General features: G+C 28.4%; 2 protein-coding genes across 10 annotated transcripts; one reads left to right on the forward strand and one right to left on the reverse strand.

Moving 5' to 3' along the window:
- Nucleotides 1–2,681: 2,681 nt before the first annotated feature.
- Nucleotides 2,682–7,812, reverse strand: LOC117181715 (protein NDUFAF4 homolog). 9 transcript variants are annotated; one of them, XM_033374653.1, is made up of 6 exons: nt 7,065–7,301; nt 4,536–4,581; nt 3,440–3,628; nt 3,248–3,339; nt 2,952–3,171; nt 2,682–2,863 (listed from the first exon to the last, which is right to left on the reverse strand). In XM_033374653.1, the coding sequence occupies exons 3-6, from the start codon at nt 3,597–3,599 to the stop codon at nt 2,736–2,738; spliced, it is 600 nt and encodes a 199-aa protein (XP_033230544.1). In that variant the 5' UTR covers nt 3,600–3,628; nt 4,536–4,581; nt 7,065–7,301; the 3' UTR covers nt 2,682–2,735. The 9 variants fall into 9 exon arrangements, with proteins under 9 accessions (XP_033230544.1, XP_033230550.1, XP_033230549.1 ...); XM_033374659.1 differs by lacking the exons at nt 4,536–4,581; nt 7,065–7,301 and adding an exon at nt 7,720–7,812; XM_033374658.1 differs by lacking the exon at nt 4,536–4,581 and having other exon boundaries at nt 7,242–7,306.
- Nucleotides 7,813–8,139: 327 nt separating this feature from the next.
- LOC117181713 (serine/threonine-protein kinase Warts) lies at nt 8,140–24,470 on the forward strand. The gene is made up of 5 exons (XM_033374650.1): nt 8,140–8,607; nt 13,574–13,735; nt 13,833–16,235; nt 19,355–19,632; nt 23,309–24,470. The coding sequence occupies exons 2-5, from the start codon at nt 13,633–13,635 to the stop codon at nt 23,738–23,740; spliced, it is 3,216 nt and encodes a 1,071-aa protein (XP_033230541.1). The 5' UTR covers nt 8,140–8,607; nt 13,574–13,632; the 3' UTR covers nt 23,741–24,470.
- The last annotated feature ends 1,349 nt before the right edge of the window (nt 24,471–25,819 follow it).

Genomic DNA, 25,819 nt, shown 5'->3' on the forward strand with positions numbered 1-25,819 from the left:
TGAAACATTGAACAGCTACCTACTAAAAAATGTTCAGTTCTTAAAAGCCTTTTCAACATTCTTTAATTGTGGGGAATTTGAATTTAAAATTTGTACACACGAAATGGTTCAATTTAAAATATGTATCAGTAATAAATTAGTAATTTCGAATGTTTCATTCCTTTGAATTCTATGATTGCTTTTTCATTCTTTTGAATTAACTAAAATTCCCCAAAAATCTTTGTAATGTATTTTGAAATTCTTGGTATTCCCTCAATAATCTGAATTCTTTGAACTCATGAAAATTTCCTAAGTTTTTAGAATTCCATGGATTTCAAAATATTTTAAAGAATTCAGAACAATTGTGAAAGAATTCAGAAATTCAGATTATCCTAGCCCTTAAGAAAATGCCGACTATTGAAGGAATTCAGAATATTCGAGAAATTCAAGGAGTTTAGGGAATTCAAAGAATCTCAGGGATTTAGGGAACTCGAGAAATTGAGAGAATTTTGAATATTCAAAAAATTAAGAGAAATTAGGAATATTAGAATATTCAAGGAATTCCGAGAATTTCAGGGGTTTCCGAGCATTTAAGTCATCCAAGGAATTCAGTGAATTAAGAGTGTTTCAGGAATTCAGAACACTCAAATAATTCAAGAAGTTAAGAATATTCATATTTCAGAGAAATCAAAGATTTCGTGAATTTTATCAAGAAATGAAGGATTTCACAGAATTCAAGATATTTATGGAATTCAAAATAATCAAAGAATTTAAGAAATTCAAATTATGAAGGAATTCAGGAAATTCAGAATATTCGACAAATTAAAGAATTTTAGGGACTTCAAAAAAAATATCACAGATTTCACAGAATTTAAGGAATTCAAGGAGCTTAAGGAATTAACGGAATTCCATAGCATCAAAGGAATTTAATAAATATAGGAAAATGAAAGACTTTAGAGAATTCTAAAAATGTCAAGAACTTAGAATATTCAAGGAATTTAGAAAATTAAATAATTTTTCAGAATATTAAAGGAATATTAAGAGTTCAGAATATCCGAGGATTCCAGGATATTCAAGGGCGTCAGGGAATTTAAAGATTTCAGACAATTTAAGAGGTTTTCGAGCAGTTAGGTAATTCAGAGGTTTCAGAACATTCAAATAATTCAGAATGTTAAAAAATCTCAGAATTTCAGAGAATTCAAAAGAACAGAAGGGAATTTAGAAAAACCATGGCTTTTAGAGAATTCAGAATATTCAAGGCATTTAAGGAATTCAGCATATTCTAGAATTGAGGAAAGTCAGAATATTCAAAACATTCAAGTACATTTTAGGGAATTCACAGGATTTCAGAGCATTAAAGGAATTCAGAAAATTTCAAAATATTAAAAGACATAAGAAAACTCAAGGAATTCAGAGATTTCAGAATATCCAAGGAATTAGGGATATTCAAGGAAGTCAAGGATATCCGACTATTAAAGGATTTCAGAGAATTTAAGGTATTTCAATGCATTTATGGAATTCCGAAAATTTCAGAGCATTAAGAGAATTTAATGAATTTATAAAATTGCAGAAATTGAAAAAGTTCAAAGAGAATTCAAGAATGAAATTTAAGGAATTCAGAGAATTTCCGAGAATTAAAGGAATTCAATGATTCATACAATTGAACGAATTAAAGGAATTCTTATAATTCTAAAAATTCCAAGAACTTCAGTAATTCAGAATATACAAGGATTTCCGAGAATTCGAGGAATTAAGAGAATTCAGAATACTCAAGAAATTCAGGATATTCAAGGATTTCGGGGAATTCTGCAAATTTAAGAGATTTCAGATAATACAAGAAATTAAAAGAATTTCAGCAAATTTAGCATAATCAAGAATTTAAGGGAATTCAACGATTTTACGGAATTCAGGATATTTGGAAAATTGTCATTGCTCTAAATATAAGACTCTTAATTTTGAAGAATGGATTTTTTTTATTTGCACTTTTTTATATAATAAACTAAAAACGTTGAAGATCTCTTCTCAGAAAATGATAATTTTAATACATTTGAATAGTTAAATTATTTTTACTGAAACTATTTAGATTTTCAAATTGTTTGAAATCTGAATATTTAAAGGCTTTTTCTTTATTCCAAGTATTTTAAATCATAACAAATTAAAAACTTATTAACTGAAAAAGAAAATTAAACAAACATAGCAATTATAAAAACGTCAGATATATTTTATTTCTGAAAAATTAAGTTTTCAATTATTAATTTAATTTTGTTTATACAATTCCAAAGATTTAAAATTGATCTAAAAAATGTCATATATTATTAGTTGACCATTATTATTTTCCTTTCACACTTATGTACGAACAAATTTAAATTATTATTATTAATAATTAAAATTGTAAGAAGCATTAAATGTGGATTCTGAATAGTGCTACACGGCTGTTTGGAATTTTTTGTGTGACAGAACACGTCCGTTTTTACTTTTATTGTAATTTTCTTTCGCTTGTCAACTTTGCGATAAAAAAAAAACAAGTAATAAAAAATGAAAAACATCCGTTAATTATTAGGGGTGGTAGGGCGGCTTGCATTTTTTTGATTATTATATATAAAGTCTTTTTTTTCTGTTTCTCAACTTGAAAAAAATCAATTAATGAAACTTGAAAATTTCAGTATCCTTATTTTTTAAATCATACCAATAAAAAAAAGAAATTTCCATTACTAATTTTATTACATAGTATGTACAAATATCTAAGAAATCTCTCATTATTCTTGTGCTGGTCCGTTGGGTCCAAAAGGTCCTATTTTCTTGGTTGCTTGTACTTCCTGTCCCATTTTGTCGATATCACTTTTCGTGATTATTCTAAACACTTTGTAATACTCTAATATATTTTCTGCAAAACATAAAAATTCCTAGTAAATATTCTTTCTATATAAAATTCCTGCCGCAAAAAAATCAGAATTAGGAATCAATTTACCCACCTACAACTTTTTTATCTAATTTGTATTGCTCAGCTATATTGCTGGCATTGTATTTTTGAGAATCGTTCATATAATCTGTCAGGAATGTTTGCACATGTTGTACAGAACATCTACCTTCTCGCACATTTTGAATTTGATACAGATTAAAATCCTCGTATTCATGCGACTTTCTACTCGTTGGTAAAGGTTTTCTTGGATCCGACCTGTTACTCAAGTCTGGCTGAAATTCAACGAGGAATTTAATTATTTAAGTTAACCATTAATATTTTTTAAAAAATTTATCCAAATATTCTAACCACTGGATCATCAGCAACAACGAATACGTCTTTCAAATGTTTATCTAGCTTCGCATCTCTCTTATAATGTTCCTCCATAAATTTGGGATCCACTGCAAATTTATTTTAAAAATATGGATAAAATAATTGCGCGGAAGAATTTAACTGGATGCAAAGTATAGACATTTTGAATTTTAATTGTAATATACACACGCTCTTGGGCAACTTTTAATTGCCTTTTTGATGCTTCGTATTGAGGAGCTGCCGTTGGCTTTTCTTTAGAAATAGCTTTGTGTGCACGTCGTTCCACATCGATATTACGAATTGGACGTGTTATCGTCGATATAATCGTGGATACAATACGATTCCCCATTTTATTACGTGATTATCTCTTACCTAAATCTGCAATTAATTTCCACTTATATTTATTATATTACCTGTCTCCCGTAACAGTTTTATGTCAAATATTAAAAACATATGCTGCTAAAAGAGATTAATTTATGAAAAAAAAATTTGTTCAAAAAGTCTTTCCATACACTTAAATTTGCAAATTCAAGCTTTCAAAAATCAAAAATTTTTCATGTGAAGTATGCGAAAAACAATGTCTCAAATTGATACTTCTAAATTAATCCTTAAAGGACACACTTCCGTAAAATTACATAAAGAGCATACTGGGTCTTAGATACCCAAGGGTATTCAAACTTGTGCTATGCCGACGGTATTGGTTAGTTTTTTTACAAGAAAATGAATTAATTATGTTTAACCAATCTAGTTTAAGGAGAAAAAGGTTTCGTAACAGTTTTCGAATTGTAAAGTAGTTTAAAAAATTCTGTTTGGAAAAAAATTTTAAAATGACTCTTTCACTCTAAAATTCATAACTTTTTAAGTTTTTCATATTTTTACTTAAACTTTTACTTAAATACTTCCGAGATACGAGGCTTCACAAATAAAATTAATCCTATAGTGTTCGTTCCAAAGAAGGTATTTATTCTAAAAAATAAAAGCTTCAATTCAATGAAAAATAAAACACAGTACTTTGCGTGATTAAGCTATTTTATTAATCTTAAACTGCGTATAAAAATTATAAAAATCAAAATTATGTGAAAATGATATAGCAAAAAAAAAGCTTTGATGTCATTTGTTAATCTGGCGCCAAATGTTCCATTCTCTTGAATTTGGTACATTTTGTTAAAGCGCAAATACGAAGCTGGGTGTTTAAAACCCAGTATGCCCTTTAATGGGTAAAAGATCTTAAAATTAAAGATATTAAACATATTCACGGATAAAAAATAAATGCACTGTTAATTACCCTTTTTCTGCGATAAAAAAAATCCTCGATTTCTCAGAGTAAATAACTTTAAAAAACAATTTAATAACATTAAATAACTGTTGTTTCCACATAAAAAATATTAATTTCTGGTAAAGAACTATTTAAAAAAATTCTTTCCACTCATTAACACCTTCAAATCTGAACAATTTTTCATGTGAACCATTCGAAAAAGAACCTCTAAATTGACAATTTTTAATTAAAAGATTTTAGAATGAAATACATACAAAAAATTAAACAAATTCAGACAAAAAATAAATTCACTGTCATTTCCCGATTGTTCTGGTATAGTTTTGGCCTATCATTCCCGGTTTTACCTGATGTGGAAAATAACCGGTTTCTCAGGGAAAATTACTTAAAAAATAATTCACAAACTTTAAATAAATTTTTTTTCCAGGGTGCTTAATCATTTTCACCCAGGAAATTCCTGCTTATTTTGCAGTTGTAAAATATAAAAGCTCCTCTTGCTAGAAGTACGAATAAAAAAATTCTCATATAAAATTTTCCTATGAGTAATTTTATATATTTTGATAACTTATTATATTTATACAAAAAATATTTTTGTAATTTAGAGTGTTGAGCAAAACATGAATAGAATTAGATTAAAATTGATTCATACATTTCAGTAACACGATGGTGGTATGAAATTAAATAACTTAGTAACTGTAACTAATTGTCTGTTCGAAATCTTCAAAAATCTGTATTTTGCTTTCAATTTGTTGAAATCTTGATAATTTTTAAATTATTTTGGTATCTTTTCAACACTTCTAAATATCTCTTAAACTTACTCGATTTTTTCTAAAATTTGGTAAACTTGTATAATTGAAAAATTTTGCTTTAAAATCTTTCATATTTTTTCTACGAATTTTCAGGACATTATTTAAAATGTTTTGAAATATTTTTTAGTTGTCTCTTAGAAATCCTTTCTCAAAATAAAAATAATCATTTAAAATGTTGCCATGAATCTTAACAAATTTTGTTTATACCCTTGAAACCTTAAAAAATGTAAAAAATATTTATAAATTTTGTTTCTAAATCTTAAAAAATCTACATTTTGTTAACAACATTTTTAAACCTCTACCAGTTTAAATTTTCTCTAAAATTCGGTACTTTTGCAAAATTGAAAATTATTGCTTCAAATTCTTTTATCTTCTGTTTCAAAATTTTAGGAGATAATTTGTAACATTGTTCAATTTTCTCATAAAATTTATTTTTTAAGATAAAAAATAATTTTAAATTTTCTCATTAATCTTAAGAAGTTTTTTTATTCTCTTTAAACCTTATAAAATTCTTGAAACATATCGACATTTTATTTCTAATTCTTCAAACATGTACATTTTCTTCACAATTTTTTTAAACATTTTTTTAATTTAAAATTATTTTTTAGTTTTCTTGAAACTTCTAAGCCTTGTAGGTAATTATTTTTTTAAATGATTAAAATTTTCCATAAAATTGAAAACAAATGTACTGAACTACAAAAACTGCGGTAAAATCTTCCAGATTATTTTTTTACAATTTTGGGAGATTTTTAAAATATATTTTCAAGTTTGCAATTATTTTTTAATCGTTTTAAAACTTTTAAATATAATTTACGATTTTCTCTTTAAATTCATTTTAAAGCAAAAAAAAAAATAATTTGAAAATTTCTCATGAATATTAAGAGATTTTTTTTATTCTCTTGAAACTTTAAAAATTATGGAAACATTACTATATCTTGTTTATACTTTTTCAAAGATCCACATTTTGTTGACCATTTTTTAAAAAATCCTTTTTAATTTAGCATTATTTTTTAATCTTTTAAAAACTTCTAAACCTTTTAGGTAACTATCGTATAAAATCATTTCAAGATTTCCTAAAATTAAAAAAAAATCTGCGGAATTAAAAAAATGCCGCAAAATCTTCCGGAATATTTGTTTTACAATTGTGGAAATCTTTTCAATTTTAAATTGTACCAGAAATTTTATTGTCGATATCGTTAATTTTTTGTTGTCACCGGTATCGATCATTTGTATAATCGGTATCAATACAAATATAAATATTTATTAAAAATTATATATTATATTCCAATATTAAAAAATCATTTACAGTTAAAATTTGATTTTTTTATTAATAATGTTTCAAATGATTTAGAAAAAAATTTGATAGTGAAAAAAAATTATAAACACACTGAAAATAATCATAAAAAATTGTACTACATATATTAAAAAATAATGCATTGCATAATATAGTAGTTAATATGTTATTATATTTCAGAAAGAATGATCACATAATTATATTCACATATTCTATTCAAAATAGCATTGAAAAAAATAAAAGGCCGATTGGTCACTTACGTCAAAAACAATAAAACACAATTCTTGTTTTCTCGAAGGTTAATTATTATAAAAAAAGTTTTTTAACCGATAATGAATTAAAATGATCAGAAATAAACTTTGAAAGAATGAATGAAATATTTTTTATGTATAACATTCAATAATGTTACTCCACATACTTTTCAAAATAAGTTCTTACCCTTTCTTTAAAATCCACCAAAAAAGTTAGGTTAAGTAACAATTTACTGAATAACTTACTCACAATTGACAATGCACACAATCAAATATTCAATATAACCTGTAAAAACCTCTTTTTCCAGAATAAAAAAATCAATCGCATGTATTTAACGAGATGACAAATAACACGCTTTCTTGCCTTGCTATAAAAAAATCGAAAAAATGTTAAATGGCTGGAATGCGGCGTTCCTAAACCCACTTTCTACTTTTCTGCAATGAATGCATTTTCCATTTTCAAGAAAATGCATTCAGCATCAGCGGGTAAGAAAGAAATGTGTCGATAGAATAGAAATAAGTTGATAAGGTAGATCACTATCAATAACTAACTTTAGTCCCTATTTTTCTATTTCCATTTCTCGCTTTCATGAATACTGTTAATAACAGTTACTGAATTTAAAATGTTATTCCAACCTTTTAGATCACTTTATTAGTTATATTCAATATTTCTAGTCTACGTTTCCCCCAAAAAAAACTCAAAATAAAGAGCAGCAGTATAAAGTATTTAAAACTGGCGCCATTTCTGAACTAAGGTATTTAATAAATAATTTTCAATTTTCATTAAATTTCCTCGTGCCAATGCATTTCAAAAACAATATTTTATTCGCAATCATGATTACCTCAACTGTGGAAAAATCTTTAAACAATTCCGCACTTTGGATTTTGTGAGGACCGTAAATTACGAAAAAGAGTGTGTCAAGTCGGCTCAGGAATGTGGCACTTCAAAATGGCTGCCAGTTACTTTAGTAATTTACGGCTGTATCTTTCTTTGTTGTCGCTCGTGCAATCGTGACCGGGAATCAGCAATAGAATTATTTTGGAAAATCGGGAATTAGTGTAATTGTCATTTAGTGAAAATCGTTTGTCCGACGTCGAAACTCGATGAAAAAGTGAGAACGGAATATGCTCGTGAACCACACAACTGGCATCACCGTTGCTTTCTTGGATCAGGAATTTCCTTGAGGAGAGTCCAGGTGCACCCTGATAATCTTCTGATTTATTAAGGATCTCAAATTTTTCGGGCGAAAAATCTGGTTCACAAACCTGTGTCGTGTATAGGTTATATTTCGTGTTTCCTCGAATTCTGCACAAGGCTGCAGAAAGTGTCTCAATTTCGTGCGCCTCGGAGCTGATGTTTTCCGTTTTTTCACGACTTCTTTGCGAAAACATGCCCCTGATGAAAATTACTGGTTTCATTACGAAGATTAGGTGAAATAATGTGCGTCTCGTGTCCTAGAGATAAAAGTGCCTTGGGTCAAGAATGTGGTCACTTTTGTATCGTGTCAGTGACTTCTAAATTATTTTGTGCTGATTGTGCCTTCGAGGATTCTTTAGAGTTCGTGCCTCGATAGATTTATCAGAAACTGCCCTTAATTCCGAGAATTTAAGGTCTTTATTTTTCTGTTTGCTTGGATCTAGATCGGTCAAGTTTTTTGTTAATTATGAATTCGGGAAGAATCTTCAGAATCTACCAATATTGGAGACAGCCATCGTCCTAGAATTATTTCGTAAGTTTCATGTTATTTTATTATTTTTTTTTAGTTTTAGAGGTTAAACACTGGTATTTCGGTATTTAAGAGTGAAATCAGGCTTCAGATTAGATCACTTTTATGACTTTGGTATTTATTTTTTTGCATGAGGATATTTTCTTAACACTTTTGAAGCTGTAATGTCAGTAAAATATACTTTTCTTTACGAATTTTGCGAAAGAGATTTATCGTATTGAATAATTTTTGTATTACAACTGTTATTTTGGTTTTGTTTTAACTTCATAAACAATTGATCATTGTATTTAAAAGATACATGAAAACATACGTACAAAATATTTGTATAATTAGCATTTACATAAATGACAGAATTCTATGTGTTTTGAATAATTTGAAAGTACTTTCCTTTTTTCCCATCAAACAGTGTTGTTTTGTACACATGCGTAACTTATCCAATTTGCATCGCAAACAAAGCAAAACAATTTGCATTTTATAAATGGAAATTGAGTATAGATAACAAAAATAAAGTATTGTAGCATAAAATGAATTTTTTTAATGTTAAAGAATAACCAAATTTCTAGTATAATATTCTCATTAAAATTCCACTGATGTACATATTTGCGTCTACTAGTAGTTTGGTGTCCAATTATGTGTCATATTTCACATAAAAATTGCAAATTCACAAAATTATGACAAAATTGCACGCAGAAATTATACAATTTTAAAATAAATGTGAAATTTTACTCATTAATCAGTGTAAACCATTTATAATCAATATAAAATGAAATTATTGTTTATTCAATTTGCAAATCTTTTAGTTCAATATTTTCAATTTGAAATGTTAGTAATTATTCCGATTCGAAAAAACAAAAAAATAAATCGAATTTTGACAAGTTCTTATCGCCTCTTATATAAGTTTCTTATTTTAAATAATTTAAGTCTACAATGAAAAATACACTTATAATTTGTATTTGATAATATTTTTGTTTCAATTTGAACTTTTAACATTAGAAATAATTCAATGTTTCATTACTTCCCTATTTTCAATAAAAAATGGTTCTGTTTTTTAATTTTGAAAATAAGTTTTTATTTTTCAAGTTTTCCTGCTCACAATTTGAGATTATTTAATTTTGAATAAATTTCTCAATAATTGGAAAACTAATTTTGTAATACATATATGAAACGTTTCCAAATTGAAAATAGATATTTACGAATAATTAAAATCTGAAAATATATTTTAAATAAATGTTAGTTTAAAAACTGAAGTTTTAAAAGTAAAAAAAATAATCTAGGCCAAAGCAAATTCCACAAAAAATATGATAAAACATCCGGGCCAATTCAATGGAATGTGCTTCACTAAAATTTCATATAGACTTGAGGAATGACTCGGCCATTCCTCAGGAATTCCGAACAAATTCCACAGAATTTTATAGTAAATTCGGACAAATTTTATGGAATGCGTTCTTCGGAAATTCCACAGCGTTTTGGTACGTGGAAATTGAAATCATGAGATTGTAAATCAGTATTTATAATTATTATGAATAATAATTTCTGCTGACGGATTTCCTTAGTAAGCTAAATGGACTGGAATTTTCTATAAAAATGTGTATTTCTCTAAATGAGAGCAGTGGATTCAAAATGAGAGATTGCGTTATTTACGGTTTTCAAAATAACATTCCTTACATTTCCACTCTATTTTTTTTTCAGTTTTTATTTTATTTTGTAAATTATACTTTGTAATAAAAATAAAATTTTTTGGTACTGAATATTATTACTTAGAAGCCAATCTGAATTGAGTGGAAGATAGGAAGTAAAATATATATATTATATAAATGCGATGTATAATAAATCGGATTTTTCAGTTCCATGAAAAAATTCGCTCCCTACTTGAAGATTTGATTAGCATGAGTTATTGATCTTATCCATCTATAAAATATGTTCCTCCTACGTGATCATACCATTTCTGGTAGACGAACTAACATTTTTATTGGATATAAATGTATGATAGAAGCAGTATTTCATTAAATATGGCAGGAATACCCGTGCAAATTTAATGAGTTACAAATAGAGATAATGTATGTGCTTGAAGTTCCGAACGTTCAAATGAACGAAATTTTTTACTGATGACTTTGTAAACCAGAAAAAGTTCTCAAATGTTTGTTCACTTATATTGGAAGTAACTTAATATTAAAACAGATTTATCATTTATATTTTAAATTTCAGTTAGAACAATGTTTATGAGGAAAAAAGAAATGGGGAAAAATCGAGAAAAATATTTCGTTCATTTGAACTTTCGGAACTTCAGGTACATAGATAATGTTTATATTCTTCTTTATTACTGAACCAAGAAGAAACACTATTGTTAAATGGATATTTCTATTTCTAAGGACTAAGTGTGTTATGTAAACTTGAAAACTGAGAATAAAGACTAGAGTTACTAATCTAATAAGAATCCACCACTTACATGATTAAAGTCCATTATTAAATTGGAAAAGTTATAAAGTTATAAAATACAACAAGTTACAATTGAATTCAAACAATTCAAAGTTCAACTCTTTTAATTATTAAAAGTTTTAACGATTTAAGACTGGACTATATTCAATTTAAGCCAATTATACCAAAAGTGGAACATTTTTTACTTGAAAGATTAAAAAATAAGAAATCAAAAATATAAAACGTGGGACTTTAAACAATTTACCAAATAAACCGTGGGTTTTATGAGACCGGGAAATCAAAGTGAATTTATTTTTTGACCGGGAATTTTACACATTTTTGGAGAAAAAATATTTCAAACTGTGATTTCAACCTTTTTTATATAGTTATTTAAATCTTTAATTTTTATAAATATTTTTTCATGTTTGATTTTAACTTTTAAGCGTGCATTTTAATTTAGTGAATTCTAAAATGCAGTTTTAAAGACCTAATACATTAAAAATTAGAAGCGTTTGAAATCGAAGATTTTGTATCAAAGAAGGTTATTCAGAATCACTCTACAATTTTAGAATGTCCAGATTCTATAGTTAAAATCTAAAATGTTTCAATTAGAAAGTCTTAGTATTTAAACAATTGTAAACGCCCAATTGAAATTTTATAGACTATTTTCAATTTTAAAATCACTTGAAAATAATATATTAATAATTAAAAGCTTTTATTACATTTCAAATATTATTTTAGTCTAAAATATTCTATTCTTAAACCATTCAATTCGAAATTTTTTCATTACGAAAAATAACAATGACTTAATATTTAGAAATATCTGACTCTTTATTTAAAATAAGTAATTATAATTATAAAGCATATATTTAAAACTAAACGAAAAAACTAAACTTTGAAAGTTAAAATTTTAATTGTTCTATTTAAACATGTAATTCTTAAGTCAAATTGTTGAATTTTGATTTATAAATAACAGTTGAGCACATATCATTCTTAGAAAGAAATTGAGTAACTTGAAGAGATATTTAGAATTTCTGAAAAAATTCAAAATTAATTAAAAATTTGAAATAATTTACAATAATTTAAACGAAGTGTCTATGTGTACCAGCAAAATCCAGATATTCGTACCAATATTTCAGCATAAATAGCCCACGGCCTATTAAAAAAAAGAAGCTTTTTAGAAGCTTTTCAAGAATTTGGAAAGACTTCGGAAGAATAATAAAAATTTTCTCGGAAATTTGAAAATGTTTTATTTTAAAAAGTTAATTTTAAGTGACTATTTAAAGAGATTTAGAAAGATTAACAAAATTATCAAAAATGATTGTGAAAAATTTTAAGGACATTTTTTTAAGTTGGTAGAATTTTAAAAACATTCGAGGAAAAATTCGAGTCATTATAAAGGATGTTTAGAAGTTCTGAAAAAATTTCAAAATGAATTAAAAATTTGAAAAAATGTAAAACAAGATGCAGATGTTTCAAAATTTTGAAATAAAATATCAAACCATTTTAAGGATTTTAAAATTATTAAAAATGAAAACAATGTATCTTTTAATTTAAGAAGTGTTCAGTTTATAGAAAAATGCAATTTTTCTATTTTTAATGTTCTTAGCTTAAAATTGCTTTAAATTACATAATTTTGACAAATTTTAAATTCGTTGATTGATTCCTCAATTCAGAGCATTGAAAATGACATGAATTTATATTTTTTGAGCTGAATCTGAATCAGTTTGACTTCATTTTATTAAAAATTGTTCGGTTGAAAAGTGTTAGTAGCTTCCATTTTATATATGTAAATTATTGAGCATTTTAATACAAATTTATTGAATTAAAAAAAAATGTAACTTTAATTTTAAAGCTTAAAATTCAAGACTTCTATTTGGAGTGCTTTCATTTGCAGATGAGTTTTTATTACTTCAAATTGAAAAATGGTTAGCCTTAGAGTTCGATTTTTTAAATTTCATTGACCGTGAAAAATGTTTGCGAGTCGTGAAAAAACATGAACCGGGAATTTTGGTCTGATTAAAACGGCATGTACCTGAAATTCATAACGTCCAAATGAACAAAACATTTTTGCCCATTTTCATTTGATCAACAACTATTGTCTCAACTACAATTAAAATAATGAATTCGAAGATTATTTTATGATTTGTTTTTCTTTTACAATATAAATTGAATCAATATTTTAGCACTATTGCTTGTTTACAAAGCCTTCAATTAAAATGTCGTTCCTTTGAACGTACAGAACTTCAGGTACTTTAAAACGGCCAACCTGAAATAAGGAATTACAGTTTTTTTTTAATTGAACACTTTTAAATTGAAATAAAATGTTACAAAAAGCTATTAAAATTAAGTTTGATTTTCTATGTGTTTTAAAATTAGTTTTTATTAGGAAGATAACCTAATTAATAACTTTAGTCACCGTCGGAATAACTTTTTTGATGTCGCATTCGGACAATGCTTATATAAAAGAAAAAAAAATGACCATTCTTTTCGGATCATCACAAAAAAATGAAGATGTAAGGTTATTAAATGAGCATTTTTTAATGTTCTATAGGCCACTTTATGTCACAGGTGGATTGGAGCTAGGTCCCTGAGGGCCTAGCATGGGCCACTATGAATCCACCTGTGGTCAGCAAGTCGAGCACTCGTGCCTCCGGATACCATCAGAAGGCACTAGCTGAGATCCGCAACTCTCTCCTGCCATTCGCAAATATCGGTACGTTAAAAATCCGTTTACATATGACAAAATGAACCTTCTCAAAAACGGAAAAAGACTTTTAGAAAATAATCAAAATAAAACCGTCTATCCTTAGGTGGAACAGGTGAAGTTGGTTCCAGTGCTGCTAGTACCATCTCCACTCTATCTACAACCAGCGGTGTCAGTTCAGCATCGGGTCTCAGTGGCCTTTCATGTGCTTCTAATTCTGGAGACAAAAACGACCAACGACAAGCCTTAGCTCAACTCCTAGCCATGGGTTATCCCGAGGAAATTGGGTTTAAAGCCCTGAAGAGGGCGGCCTGGCGTCTGGACTCAGCTGTCGAGTTGTTGAAGCAGGCACAGTGCGAATCTCTGAACGGCTTGAGCAAACTAAATACAAAGCTCATCAGGAAGCCAAGCCTTGAACGGGAATTAAATCTACAACGCGGAAGTCCCGCACTTGACAGCGGAGCCGGAAGTTCCCGATCCGACAGTCCTCGTCTTGCAGAGCTGAGTCCTCATCCCCAGCTGAGTCGGCAGTACTCTCCCAGCAGTTTCGTAGAACCTCCACCTCCGCCTCCACCCAGATGCAGCTCCACGCCTCCGCCTCCACCGCCTCCTCACGGCCCTTACTTTCAATCCAACGTCCCCACCAACATGCAACAAATGCTCAAGCGAATGTCGCCCGCGCCCGTTGTGCCAACCCGACCTCCAGCCGCAACTCCCGGTAGTTCCGGATCCAACTCTGGCTCCGTCAATCCGCCGCAGAGGGGCACGAGTCCAGTCGCAAACTCCAACTCGTCCAACGGTCGGCAGCCCATGATTGTCCAAAATGGACCGCAGGTCCAGCAGCAACTCACACAGCAGATGCAGGCTCTCAGCATCTACCAATCATCAAACAGCAATTCCAGCACTCAGGTCGAACCTCCACCACCTTATCCAATCGTTCCATCCTCCTCGTCAGGACCAGTACAACCACCTTCGTACAGTGCTTCTATGCAGAATCGACAGAGTCCCACGCAGTCGCAGGACTACCGGAAAAGCCCCTCTTCAGGGATTTACTCGGGTCCAACATCAGCTGGATCGCCGAGTCCCATCACTGTTCCAGCAGCCTCACCCACTTCCCAGAATGCCATGGCGAGGCCAACTCCTCTCCAAGCCTGGGGAGCCCGACAAGCGAAAACACAACCGCCGGTCATCATGCAGTCGGTGAAGAGTACTCAGGTACAGAAACCCGTCTTGCAGACTGCGATCGCACCCACGTCGCCTCAGCCCATCTCCACCAGCAGCACACCTCCACCTCCTCCTTCCTACGCTTCCTCGATTCAGCAGAAGCAACAACAACCACCACCGGCTTATCCTCCCGTTAATAACGGAACGTCATCCCCTGGCTCGGTTATCGGAGTTGCAGTTGGGATTCCGACCACAGAACCTCCGAGTTACGCGACAACAATGCAAGCTCTGGCTGCACAGCGGGGTATTCATCATCCTCTGCCTCCACCTCCTTACGGAATATCGACTGAGGATTCTTGTGGCATCTCGACCGAAAGTGGGACGGCTCCCAGGTCTTCACCTGTTGCATGTCATCCACCTTTGCAGAGGAAATACTCACCGGCCGAAGGATGTCATCCTGAGACTCCACCATTGCCGCCAACTGCTTCGACCTCTGTTTCGACGAGGAATAATAATCATCAGGGACATGAGGGCGCGAAGGGAAATTCGACGCCATCGTATAAGATCAAGCACCAGAGTCCTATTCCGGAACGGAAGCATATGAGCAAAGAGAAGGAGGAGGAGCGCAGGGACTGCAAAGTTCGTAATTATTCACCCCAGGCGTTCAAGTTTTTCATGGAACAACATATCGAGAATGTTCTGAAGTCTCATAAGCAGAGATTGTACAGAAGATTGCAACTGGAGACGGAGATGTCGAAGATTGGTTTAAGCGAGGAAGCTCAATGTCAGATGAGGAAGATGCTTTCGCAGAAGGAGTCGAATTATATTAGGTTAAAGAGGGCAAAGATGGATAAGAGTATGTTCACGAAAATCAAGCCTATTGGTGTCGGGGCGTTTGGAGAAGTGACGCTTGTTAGGAAATTGGACACTAATCAGTTTTACGCGATGAAAACTCTACGCAAGGCTGATGTCTTGAATCGGAATCAAGTCGCTCATGTGAAAGCGGAAAGAGATATTCTTGCCGAGGCGGACAACGAGTGGGTTGTGAAGCTTTACTATTCGTTTCAGGATAAGGATAATCTGTATTTTGTGATGGATTATATTCCTGGAGGCGACTTAATGTCGCTGCTCATCAAATTTGGAATTTTTAAAGAACCGCTGGCAAGGTTTTATATTGCTGAGTTGACTTGTGCGGTGGAGAGTGTTCATAAGATGGGATTTATCCATAGGGATATCAAGCCTGATAATATTCTGATTGACAGAGATGGACATATCAAGCTGACGGACTTTGGGTTGTGCACCGGATTCCGCTGGACACATAACTCGAAATATTATCAGCAAAATGGTAAGTTTGGATTCCTAGAAATAAGAATTGAACAATACCGAGTAAATAATTCATGCAGGCATAGAATTCATGCTGTCAAAGATTTCATAAATTTCAATCATTTCACAAATATTGCCAAATGTTTTAAAAATATGTTTAATATTTTTCGCAAAGATTTCGAATGGATTTAAAAGATTGAACAAATACATCAATTAGTTCATAAAAATTTCCGTTAGTCTTTAAACATTGCACAACGATTTCAATAATTTTACAAATATGACCAAATATTTTCAATATTTTGCAGATTTGTAAAGATTTCAGAAAGATTTGACAAAGATTTCAATTATGACTTCAAAAATATTTCAAAGATTTCAGGAAGATTTCAATGAGTTCTGAACGGTATCAAAGGTTTCCAGTATTTCGCAAAAGTATCTGATATGTAGATTTAAATAATTTCATAAAGATTTTAATGATTTTTCAAACAATTCAGTCATTTCAAAAATATAAAAAATATATAGAATATTTGAAATATTTCGCAAAGATTTCGGATAGATTAAAAATATTTCACAGACTTGAATGATTTCTCAAATATTTCCAGAATTTCACAAATATTTCTAAAATTTCAAGGATTTCTTCGCAAATATTTCCAAAGATTTCAGAAAGGTTTCAATAATTTCCCAAAGATATCAATAATTTCCACAAGATTTCAATAATTTCACAAATATTGCCAAATGTCTCAAAAATATTTGAAATATTTCGTAAAAATTCAACAAAAATTTTAAAAATTTCCCAAATCTTTCAAATTTTTTTTTAATATTTTCCAAAATTTCAAAGGTTTCTTCGCAAATACCTCCAAAGATTTCAATAATTTCTCAAAGATATCAATACTTTCCACAAGATTTCAATAATTTCACAAATATTGCCAAATGTTTCAAAAATGTTTGAAATATTTCGTAAAGATTCAACAAAAATTTCCCAAATCTTTCAAAAATATTTTTAATATTTCCCAAATTTTTCAAACGTTTCGCAACGTTTGGATGGATTTCGAGATTAGAATCAAATATTTCAAGAATTTTATAAATATTATCAATATTTCAAAGATTTCAATAATTTCCCAAAGATATCAATGATTTCCAAAAGATTTCAATAATTTCACAAATATTACCAAATTTTTCAAAATATTTTCAAATATTTCGTAAAGATTTCAAAAAGATTTCACAAAGATTAGACTGATTTCCTAAAGATTTCAATTATTTTTACAAGTATTACCAAATATTACACATATTTGGCAAGTCTCACAAAAATTTCGGATAAATTTAAAAGATTTCACAAAGGCATAAATGATTTACCAATTATTCAACAAAAATTTCCCAAATCTTTCAAAAATATTTTAAAGATTTCCCAAGATTTCAAAGATTTCGTTTTTTGATGTATTTCGTTTTGATGTATTTCGCAATTTGTATCAAAGTAAAAACAAAGTTTTTGGATAATTTTAAAAGATTTCACAAAGACTTTAATGATTTCGCAACAAGTTCGAAAATATATAAAACAATGTGCTTAAAAATTCAACAGCTTCATTGAAATTTCTTCTCTCTTGCCTGCAAAATCTTTTTTAGATGAAAATTCTAATTTTTTGGTTAAATTTAAATGATTTGTTGTATTGAAAATTAAGATAAATTAAAAAATTAAAAAATTAATTTTTTTGTTTAAAGTTTCTTCGTTTCAATTAAAAATTTATTTTTATTTTTTGTTGAAAATTCATTTTTTTATTTTGTTCAAAATTAATGTATTTAACTAGAAATCTAAGTATTTTATTTTTGATTTAGAATTTATCTTCTTCAGATAAAATGCATTTATTTTGTTTCAAATTTAAACTTTGATGAAAATTCTTTTTTATGTTGGCTGATGAATAATTTTGGTAAAAGAAAATTTAGCTATTCAATTTTGGTTGAAAATTTATATTTTTAGTTAAAAAATCGAATGTTTTGTTACAAATTTGTCCTTTTTGTTAGAAAATTAAACTTCTCGGTTGAAAAATTAATTTTTGGTTTGAAAATTCAACAGTTTGGTTTAAAAAATTTCTCTTTCTTAGCTGAAAAATATTTCTTTTGTTAAAAATTCGTATTTTTTGTTAAATTCAACTGCTTTATGTGAAATTAAGTTTTTTTTTAAATTAAATTTTGAACTAATTTATTAAAACTTTAACTATTTTGTTGACAATTCATTTTTGGGGTAGAAAATTAACTTTTTCAACTAAAAATTTAACTATTCAATTTTTTTAAAATGGATCTTCTTTAGTTAAAGATTGATGCATTTTGTTTAAAATTCAACTATTTCTGTTGAAGAATTATTATATTAGTTGAAAATTAAACTATTTTATCGAAAATTCAATTTTTTGTTGATTGATAATTAACCTTTTTAACTGAAAATTGTACTGAATTTCAAGTATATCAAGATAAAATAAAAATTTGTTTTAATTGTTATTCAAATTCGTGGACTTCGGGGGCAAATTCAAGAATTGATTAATTATTATATTAGTATTTTTTATTTCAAACCTTTCCAAATTAAAGATATTAATTGAATCAAAGTTCCCCTTTTAGGTGAAAAAAAGATTTATTTAATTTTACATATTAATAGTACTATTTTTACACATTTAGATGTTAGAAAAGAGTGAAAAAAACATTATTGGCAATAAACTCGTGACATTGTATACATGCTCCGAGTGGATTGTTTAAAAAATGGGAAATACTTGAACGTCTCCCGTACTATGAAAAATGATACCTGGAAAAAACTGGAATTGTTAGGGAATTTTTTTTTTCAAGTTTTCAGTAGTCACCTTGGGAATAGTTGATTTTTTAACAACAAATTTTTAGCAAAATATTTGAATTTTCCAGTAAATGAATGATTTTTTAATTGAAATGATAAATCTTCAACTAAAACATAAATCAATTTTGAACAAAGTAGTTCCGCTTTCGACAATACATTTGAATTTTCTACAAAAATGTACAAAAAAGGCGACCTGAAAAGATGTTCGCTTTTGTTTCTAAGAAGCATTAGGCACTCTGTTTGAGTATTATTTTTAGCTTCTTTTTTTGCTTTTGTATTATTTTATTAATTTGGTCTGGTTGGATTTGTTGTAGGACATGGAAAGCAGGATTCAATGGATCCGTCAGACGATTGGAATAATGAGTGTAGGTGTATTCAGTCGAAACCTTTAGAAAGACGAAGACACCGAGAGCATCAGCGATGTTTGGCTCACTCCCTAGTTGGTACACCAAACTACATCGCTCCTGAAGTCTTACAACGTACGGGTTACACCCAGTTGTGTGATTGGTGGAGTGTTGGGGTTATTTTGTATGAAATGTTGGTTGGTTCTCCGCCTTTCTTGGCTAACACGCCCGCTGAAACACAATATAAGGTTCGTTGATTTTTATATTTTCTAATTCTAGCCATCCGAAAGATATTTTTAACGCGGTTCTGGTGGTTCGGATTCCGCCGTAAGCTCTATATCTTAAGGAATAAATCTAATTCTTGGATTAGTAGAGAAACTTCTTAAATTAATTAACATTTCACTTGGTATCATGCAATGTGAGATTGAACAATTTAGTTTTTAAATTCTGTAAATTTTTAAAGATTCCATTTAGAAATTGTACTGTTTTGGGCACTTTTTATTTTAAAACCTAATTTTAAAATGGTTTGGTACGGAAAACTTGAAATTCGAAAATATACTAATTTAAATTCAAATTTTATGTCTGTCAGTGAGTCAACTATTCACTCTTTGCTTTTTTAAAGTATCTCTTAGGCTACATTTAAAAAAAGGGTTTGAATTGAGATATTTCAAATTGAGTTTCTCAATATCGTAATTTAAACCCTTGGGAATTAAATAATTTTAAATTAAAATATTGAAAATTCGACAGTTCCAAATTGAAAAATTGTATTCTTGAGAAATTTTAATATTATAGTGATCAGTATTAAATCATTTGATACTTAAGACTTTTCAAATACATTATAAATTATAAAGTGTAAAAAAAGCAGTATTTGAAATGGAATAATTTTGAATTATTTCTACGAAAATTTCAAGACTTTTTTCAAATCGGAAAAAACAATTTAAAAAATAAAGGATTCTCATTGGAATATTTTTTAAATCGGAAAATTGAAAATTGTTTGGGTCAAATCAAAATCGTACAGATTAAAATTTTAATTCTTATAATTAGACCATTTTAAATGAAAAACTTTGAATTTATCTAGTTTTAAATGATACATTAAAATTACTCAAATTTCAAGACTTTCAATTTTAAATTATGCAGGTATTAAACATTTGAGTTTAAAATTGTTTAATTATCAATTTTAGACAGCATATTACATGTTCCTTTTTTATTATCACATATAAATGTTAATAATTTTTAATATATTAAAAAACTTCGTTATTTTAGTGAAAAATTCATCTTTTTAGTTAAAAAATTAATTTCTGTTGCGAAAACTGTACGGTTTTGTTGAAAACTTGTTGTATGTTTTTTGTAAAAAATGCATTTTTTTAGTTAAAAATTCAACCGTTTGGTTGAAAATTTATGTACTTTGTTGAAAATTCGTCTTTTTGGTAGAAATTTAATCTTTTATGTTGTAAAAACTATTCTTTCAACTGAAAATTTAACTATCCATTTTTAGTCGAAATTTTTTTTTTTTAGTTGAAACTAAAGTGCTTCAAGTTCTGAACGTTTAAATGAACGAATTTTTTTACTGATAACTTTGTGAGACAGAAAGAATGCTAAAATGTTTGTTCATTTTTATTGTAAATAATTAATTATGGAAACAGAATTATAATGAATATTTTAAATTGCAATTGGAACAATATTTTTGGTTAAAATAGAAATGGGGGAAAATATTTCGTACATTTAAACGTTCAGTACTTCAGATACATTGAAACTTAAACAATGTGGTTGTAAATGTATGTATTTTTTTAACAAAATGTCTTTCTTGGTAGAAAATAAAACTTCTCATTTAAAAATTTATGTTTTGTTGATAATTTATGTATTTTGTTAAAAATTATTACATATTTTGTGGAAAATACACCTTTTTACGTTGAAAATTCAACTTCTTTTGTGAATATTCGTTTTTTTTTGCTTAAAAAAGAACTTTTTAAACTAAAAATTTAACAATTGAATTGCAATGTTTTGCTGTTGAAAATTCAACTGTTTCGTAAAAAATTCCATTTTTTAGAGAAAATTAAACTGTTTTATAGAAAACTCGTTTTTTTGTTTATTTAAGAATTAATTTTTTGTCATAAAAATTTAACTATTGCATTTTTGGTTAAAAAATTATCTTTTTTAGTTTAAAATTCAATTATGTGTATTATTAATGTGTATTATTAATCTTTTTGATTGAAAATTTAACTATTTATTTTAAAGGTGATGTATATTATTGAGAAATCGTATTTTTATTAGGAAATTAATCTCCTTGGTCAGAAATTCATCTGTTTGATACAAAATTCAACTATTGAGTTGAAACTTCAACTTTTTGATAGAAAACTCTCTTTTTGGCTTGAAAATTCAACATTTTAGGCGACATTTTGTTTTCTTTCGTGACTGAAAAATCTTTATTGCTTGAAAATTATATTATTGTAGAAAAATAAAATATATTATAATAATATAATAAAAATTTTTATAAATTTTTAAAGTACTGAAATAAGTATTAAAACTTCAAAAAGTGAAGAAAAAAATTTCCAGGCTCTTTTTGAAAATTTCACGACTATTCCGGATTCTACATGTTATGTAGCAACCCTGAAATTTGAGTTTTTCTGTACAAATTTCTGTAAAATAAAAATAAAATATTGTAGAAATTTTTTCTCTTTTTGGTTTATAATTCATCTACTTCGCTGAAATATGTTTTTTTTTTAAATTTAAAAATTAACCTTTTAACTAAAAATTCAACAATTTTATTAAAAATTAATTGATTTGTTGAAGATTCAACTATTTCGTAAATTTGTCCATTGTTTGGCCGAAAATGCAACTGATTTGTATAAAACTCTTTTTTTTTCTTGTTCAAAAATTAATTTTTTTATGGTGCAGATTTAACTCTTGCAGTTTTGGTTAAAAACTAATATTTTTTTATGTTGAAACCTCAACTATTTGTTTGAAATTTTATGTAATTTATTGAAAATCCATGTTTTCTTGTAGAAAATGAACCTTTTTGTTTGAAAATACAATGATTTGGTTCAAAGGTGATTGAAAATTAATTTATTAAAACTCAACTATTTCGTAAATTTTTCCATTGTTTGGCAAAAAATTCAACTGTTTTGTAGAAAAATATTTTTTTTTTGTTCAAAAATTAATTTTTTATAATACAAATTTAAGTATTGCAGTTTTGGTTAAAAATTGATCTTTTTTAGTTTTTAAAAATTCAACGATTTGATTGAATTTTTATGTAATTTATTGAAAATTCATGTTTTCTAGTACAAAATTAATCTTTTTGGTTAGAAATTCAACTATTTAGTTAAAAATTTATGAACTTTCTTGAAATCTCATCTTTTTGTAAAAAATCAATTTTTTAGTGGTAACTTCAACTATTTTGTTCAAAATTGATGTATTTTGTTGATAAATCGTCTTTTTGGTAGAAAATTAGTCTTTTTGGCTGGAAAATGTAACGTTTTAGATGGTATTTTTCTTTCTTTGCTGAAAACTCTTTTTCTTGCTTGAAAATTCATGTGTTTTGGTAGAAATTTTATGTCTTTTTTGGTAAAAAAATTCAACTGTTTTGTTGAAAATAAATCAGTTTTCATTGATGATTAAACTATTTTGTTGAAAATTCGTCTTTTTTCGTTCAATTCAACTGTTTTTGATTTAAAATGAAAATTGTTCCTTTGTTTAAAAATCAAATACTTGGTTGAAAGTTGAACTACTTTCTTTATTCACAAGAAAGACTTAAAATTTTATCAAATTACGTAAAATCAATCATGTTTTCAATAACAATGACAGCAAGGTTTTCGAGACATATACAAAATATACACCAATTTTTTTTTAGATAAAATAGGAACTGAAATCTTCTAATTCTCTCTAGAACTCCCAAATTAATAAGAACTTTTTGTTTTTTGTTTGCAGGTAATCAACTGGGAGACAACTCTTCATATCCCAAAACAAGCAAACCTCTCTCCAGAAGGTATGGACTTGATTCTGAAGCTTTGCGTTGGCTCAGATCGTCGTCTCGGTAAGAACGCGGATGAGGTAAAAAGTCATCCATTTTTCTCTAACATTGACTTTGAAAAAGGCCTGAGACGTCAGGTAGCGCCTCACATACCTCGAATACAATATCCCACTGACACAAGCAATTTCGATCCCGTCGATCCTGAGAAATTACGCAATTCCGAGACCTCGGACTCGAACAAGTCCGACGAGTACCTGGACAATGGAAAGCCATTTCACGGCTTCTTCGAGTTTACCTTCAGACGTTTTTTTGACGATGGTGGTGGTCCTGCGTATCCTAGTCGAATAAGCTTGGACGATAATGACAATCAGGGGCCTGTTTATGTATGACATTAGGCCTTAAAGCAAACCTCGTAAGACTCGCGTATTAACGTCACATCTTGTCTCATTCTCCCTTACAAAGGAATGCAACTCTTCTTTTCGACAATCGACATCGTACCGAATAACTTAAAACTTTCAAACTCTTCATTTCATTCAAAACCACCTCCTATTTGTAGCTTTGTACAGAAAAACTCAAATTTCAGGGTTGCTACATAACATGTAGAATCCGGAATAGTCGTGAAATTTTCAAAAAGAGCCTGGAAATTTTTTTCTTCACTTTTTGAAGTTTTAATACTTATTTCAGTACTTTTCTGTTTATTTTACAAATTCAGATTTATGTTAATGACATTTCTGACCTTCTAGTAGCACAAAAGTTAATAAAATTCTCTGTTGAATAAGGCAAAGTGTCAATTTCGTAAAAAGCTTTGCAAAAAGACGTCAAATTTGAATGTTTTCGTAAAATTGGATAATTTTGGAAATATTATTCATAGTTGTTTGGCTAATTTTTAAGGTAAATCTCTTTATTATTTTAATAAATTATTAAGCTGTTTTTAGATTTTGTTACGCAGGTTATACGCTAGGATAGAATTTGGTAAAAAAAGTCGTACAATTTCAAATAATGATTGTACTCACTTCATTTTTTTAAACTCTCAAACGGTACACTCCAGCCGAGCATGCGTAAACGTACACTGGTGCGAATTGGTTTTTTTGCATTGTTACTATTAAATATTTAATATATTGAACATATAATAAACAACTAGCATATATAATACATATTTCACATATATATTCTATATATATGGGGATAAACCACTGCATCTGTGTGTGCGTAAATGCCAACAAAACGAAAAAAAAACTTCGGGTGCGAATTCGCACCAGTGTATCGTTTGAGGCTTAATCAAAACAAATATGTTTTTCTAGGGGAAAATGCTAAAATTAACATAATAATTTATAATTAAATATAGGCAGATCCTCATAATTACATCTTCTACACAAGTAACTAAACATTGATTTAAAAATCGAAACGATTGCGTTTGTTTTATAATTTTAATGAATTTTGTTATACAGATCTGAAGAGGGAAACCAGCTGTCTTTCCGAAACGCTATCGTTTCGGTTTTTAAATCAATGTTAAATTATTAGCCTGGAAGATGTAATTATTAGGTTCTGTCTATATTTATTCATAAATTATAATTTTCCCAGGCGTAAGAAAAGAGAAAATGGTCTTGTTATCAACTTAATAATTTAATAAAATACTATGGAGGCTTACTTTAAAGTGAGCCCAAGAACCTACATGTTAATTATTTTCAGAGTCATTCCAATTTTTGAAAAATCTCAATTTGACGTGTTTTACAATATTTCTTTATGAAATTGACATTTTCCCTTCAATGCGGGCATATTAGACACAGAATTTTGTGATGCTTGGCGCTATTACGAAGGAAAATAAATTAATTTTAATATTATACAAATTAAGGCATTTTAAAAACAACAGCAAAAAAAGTTTAAATTTGAAATTTATTTGGGTTCAAATTATAACAATTTTCTTTTAATTCTCCTGAAAAAAATATCCAAAAGTTTATTTGGAAAACTTGGAATTGTATTGGAATTTTTAAATCCGATTCTGTAATTTTGAAAATTGAATAATTTCTAGTCGAAACGGGATAAATTAAATCCTAGCATACTAAATAAATTCAAATATTAAAAATCAGGCAATTTAAAAAAAAAAGTCCGTAGTGATATTTAAAATTGTTTAGTTTTAAATCTAAATCGTTCAAAGTTTCAGGATTAGAAATTAAAACCTTTTAATGCTTAAATAACTATTATTTAAAAACCATCAAAACCGAATAATTTGAAATTGCGATTTCAATAAATTTCCAATTGAAATTTAATAAGTCTGAATTTTAATGTTAAAAATTGTACATATTCCAATTTAAATCCTTTACAGCAAAATGATTTCAAAATTGAAGATATTTAATAACTTCAGTTGGTTACTTCATAAATTCATAAATGGAATAATTTTGAATCCATTCTTTCACAATTTCAAGATCATCATTCAAATTTTATATCGAAAAATTCAAAATTGTTTGATT

The sequence above is a fragment of the Belonocnema kinseyi genome, chromosome 10, assembly GCF_010883055.1.
Source record: "Belonocnema kinseyi isolate 2016_QV_RU_SX_M_011 chromosome 10, B_treatae_v1, whole genome shotgun sequence".
Taxonomy (NCBI): Eukaryota; Metazoa; Arthropoda; class Insecta; order Hymenoptera; family Cynipidae; genus Belonocnema; species Belonocnema kinseyi.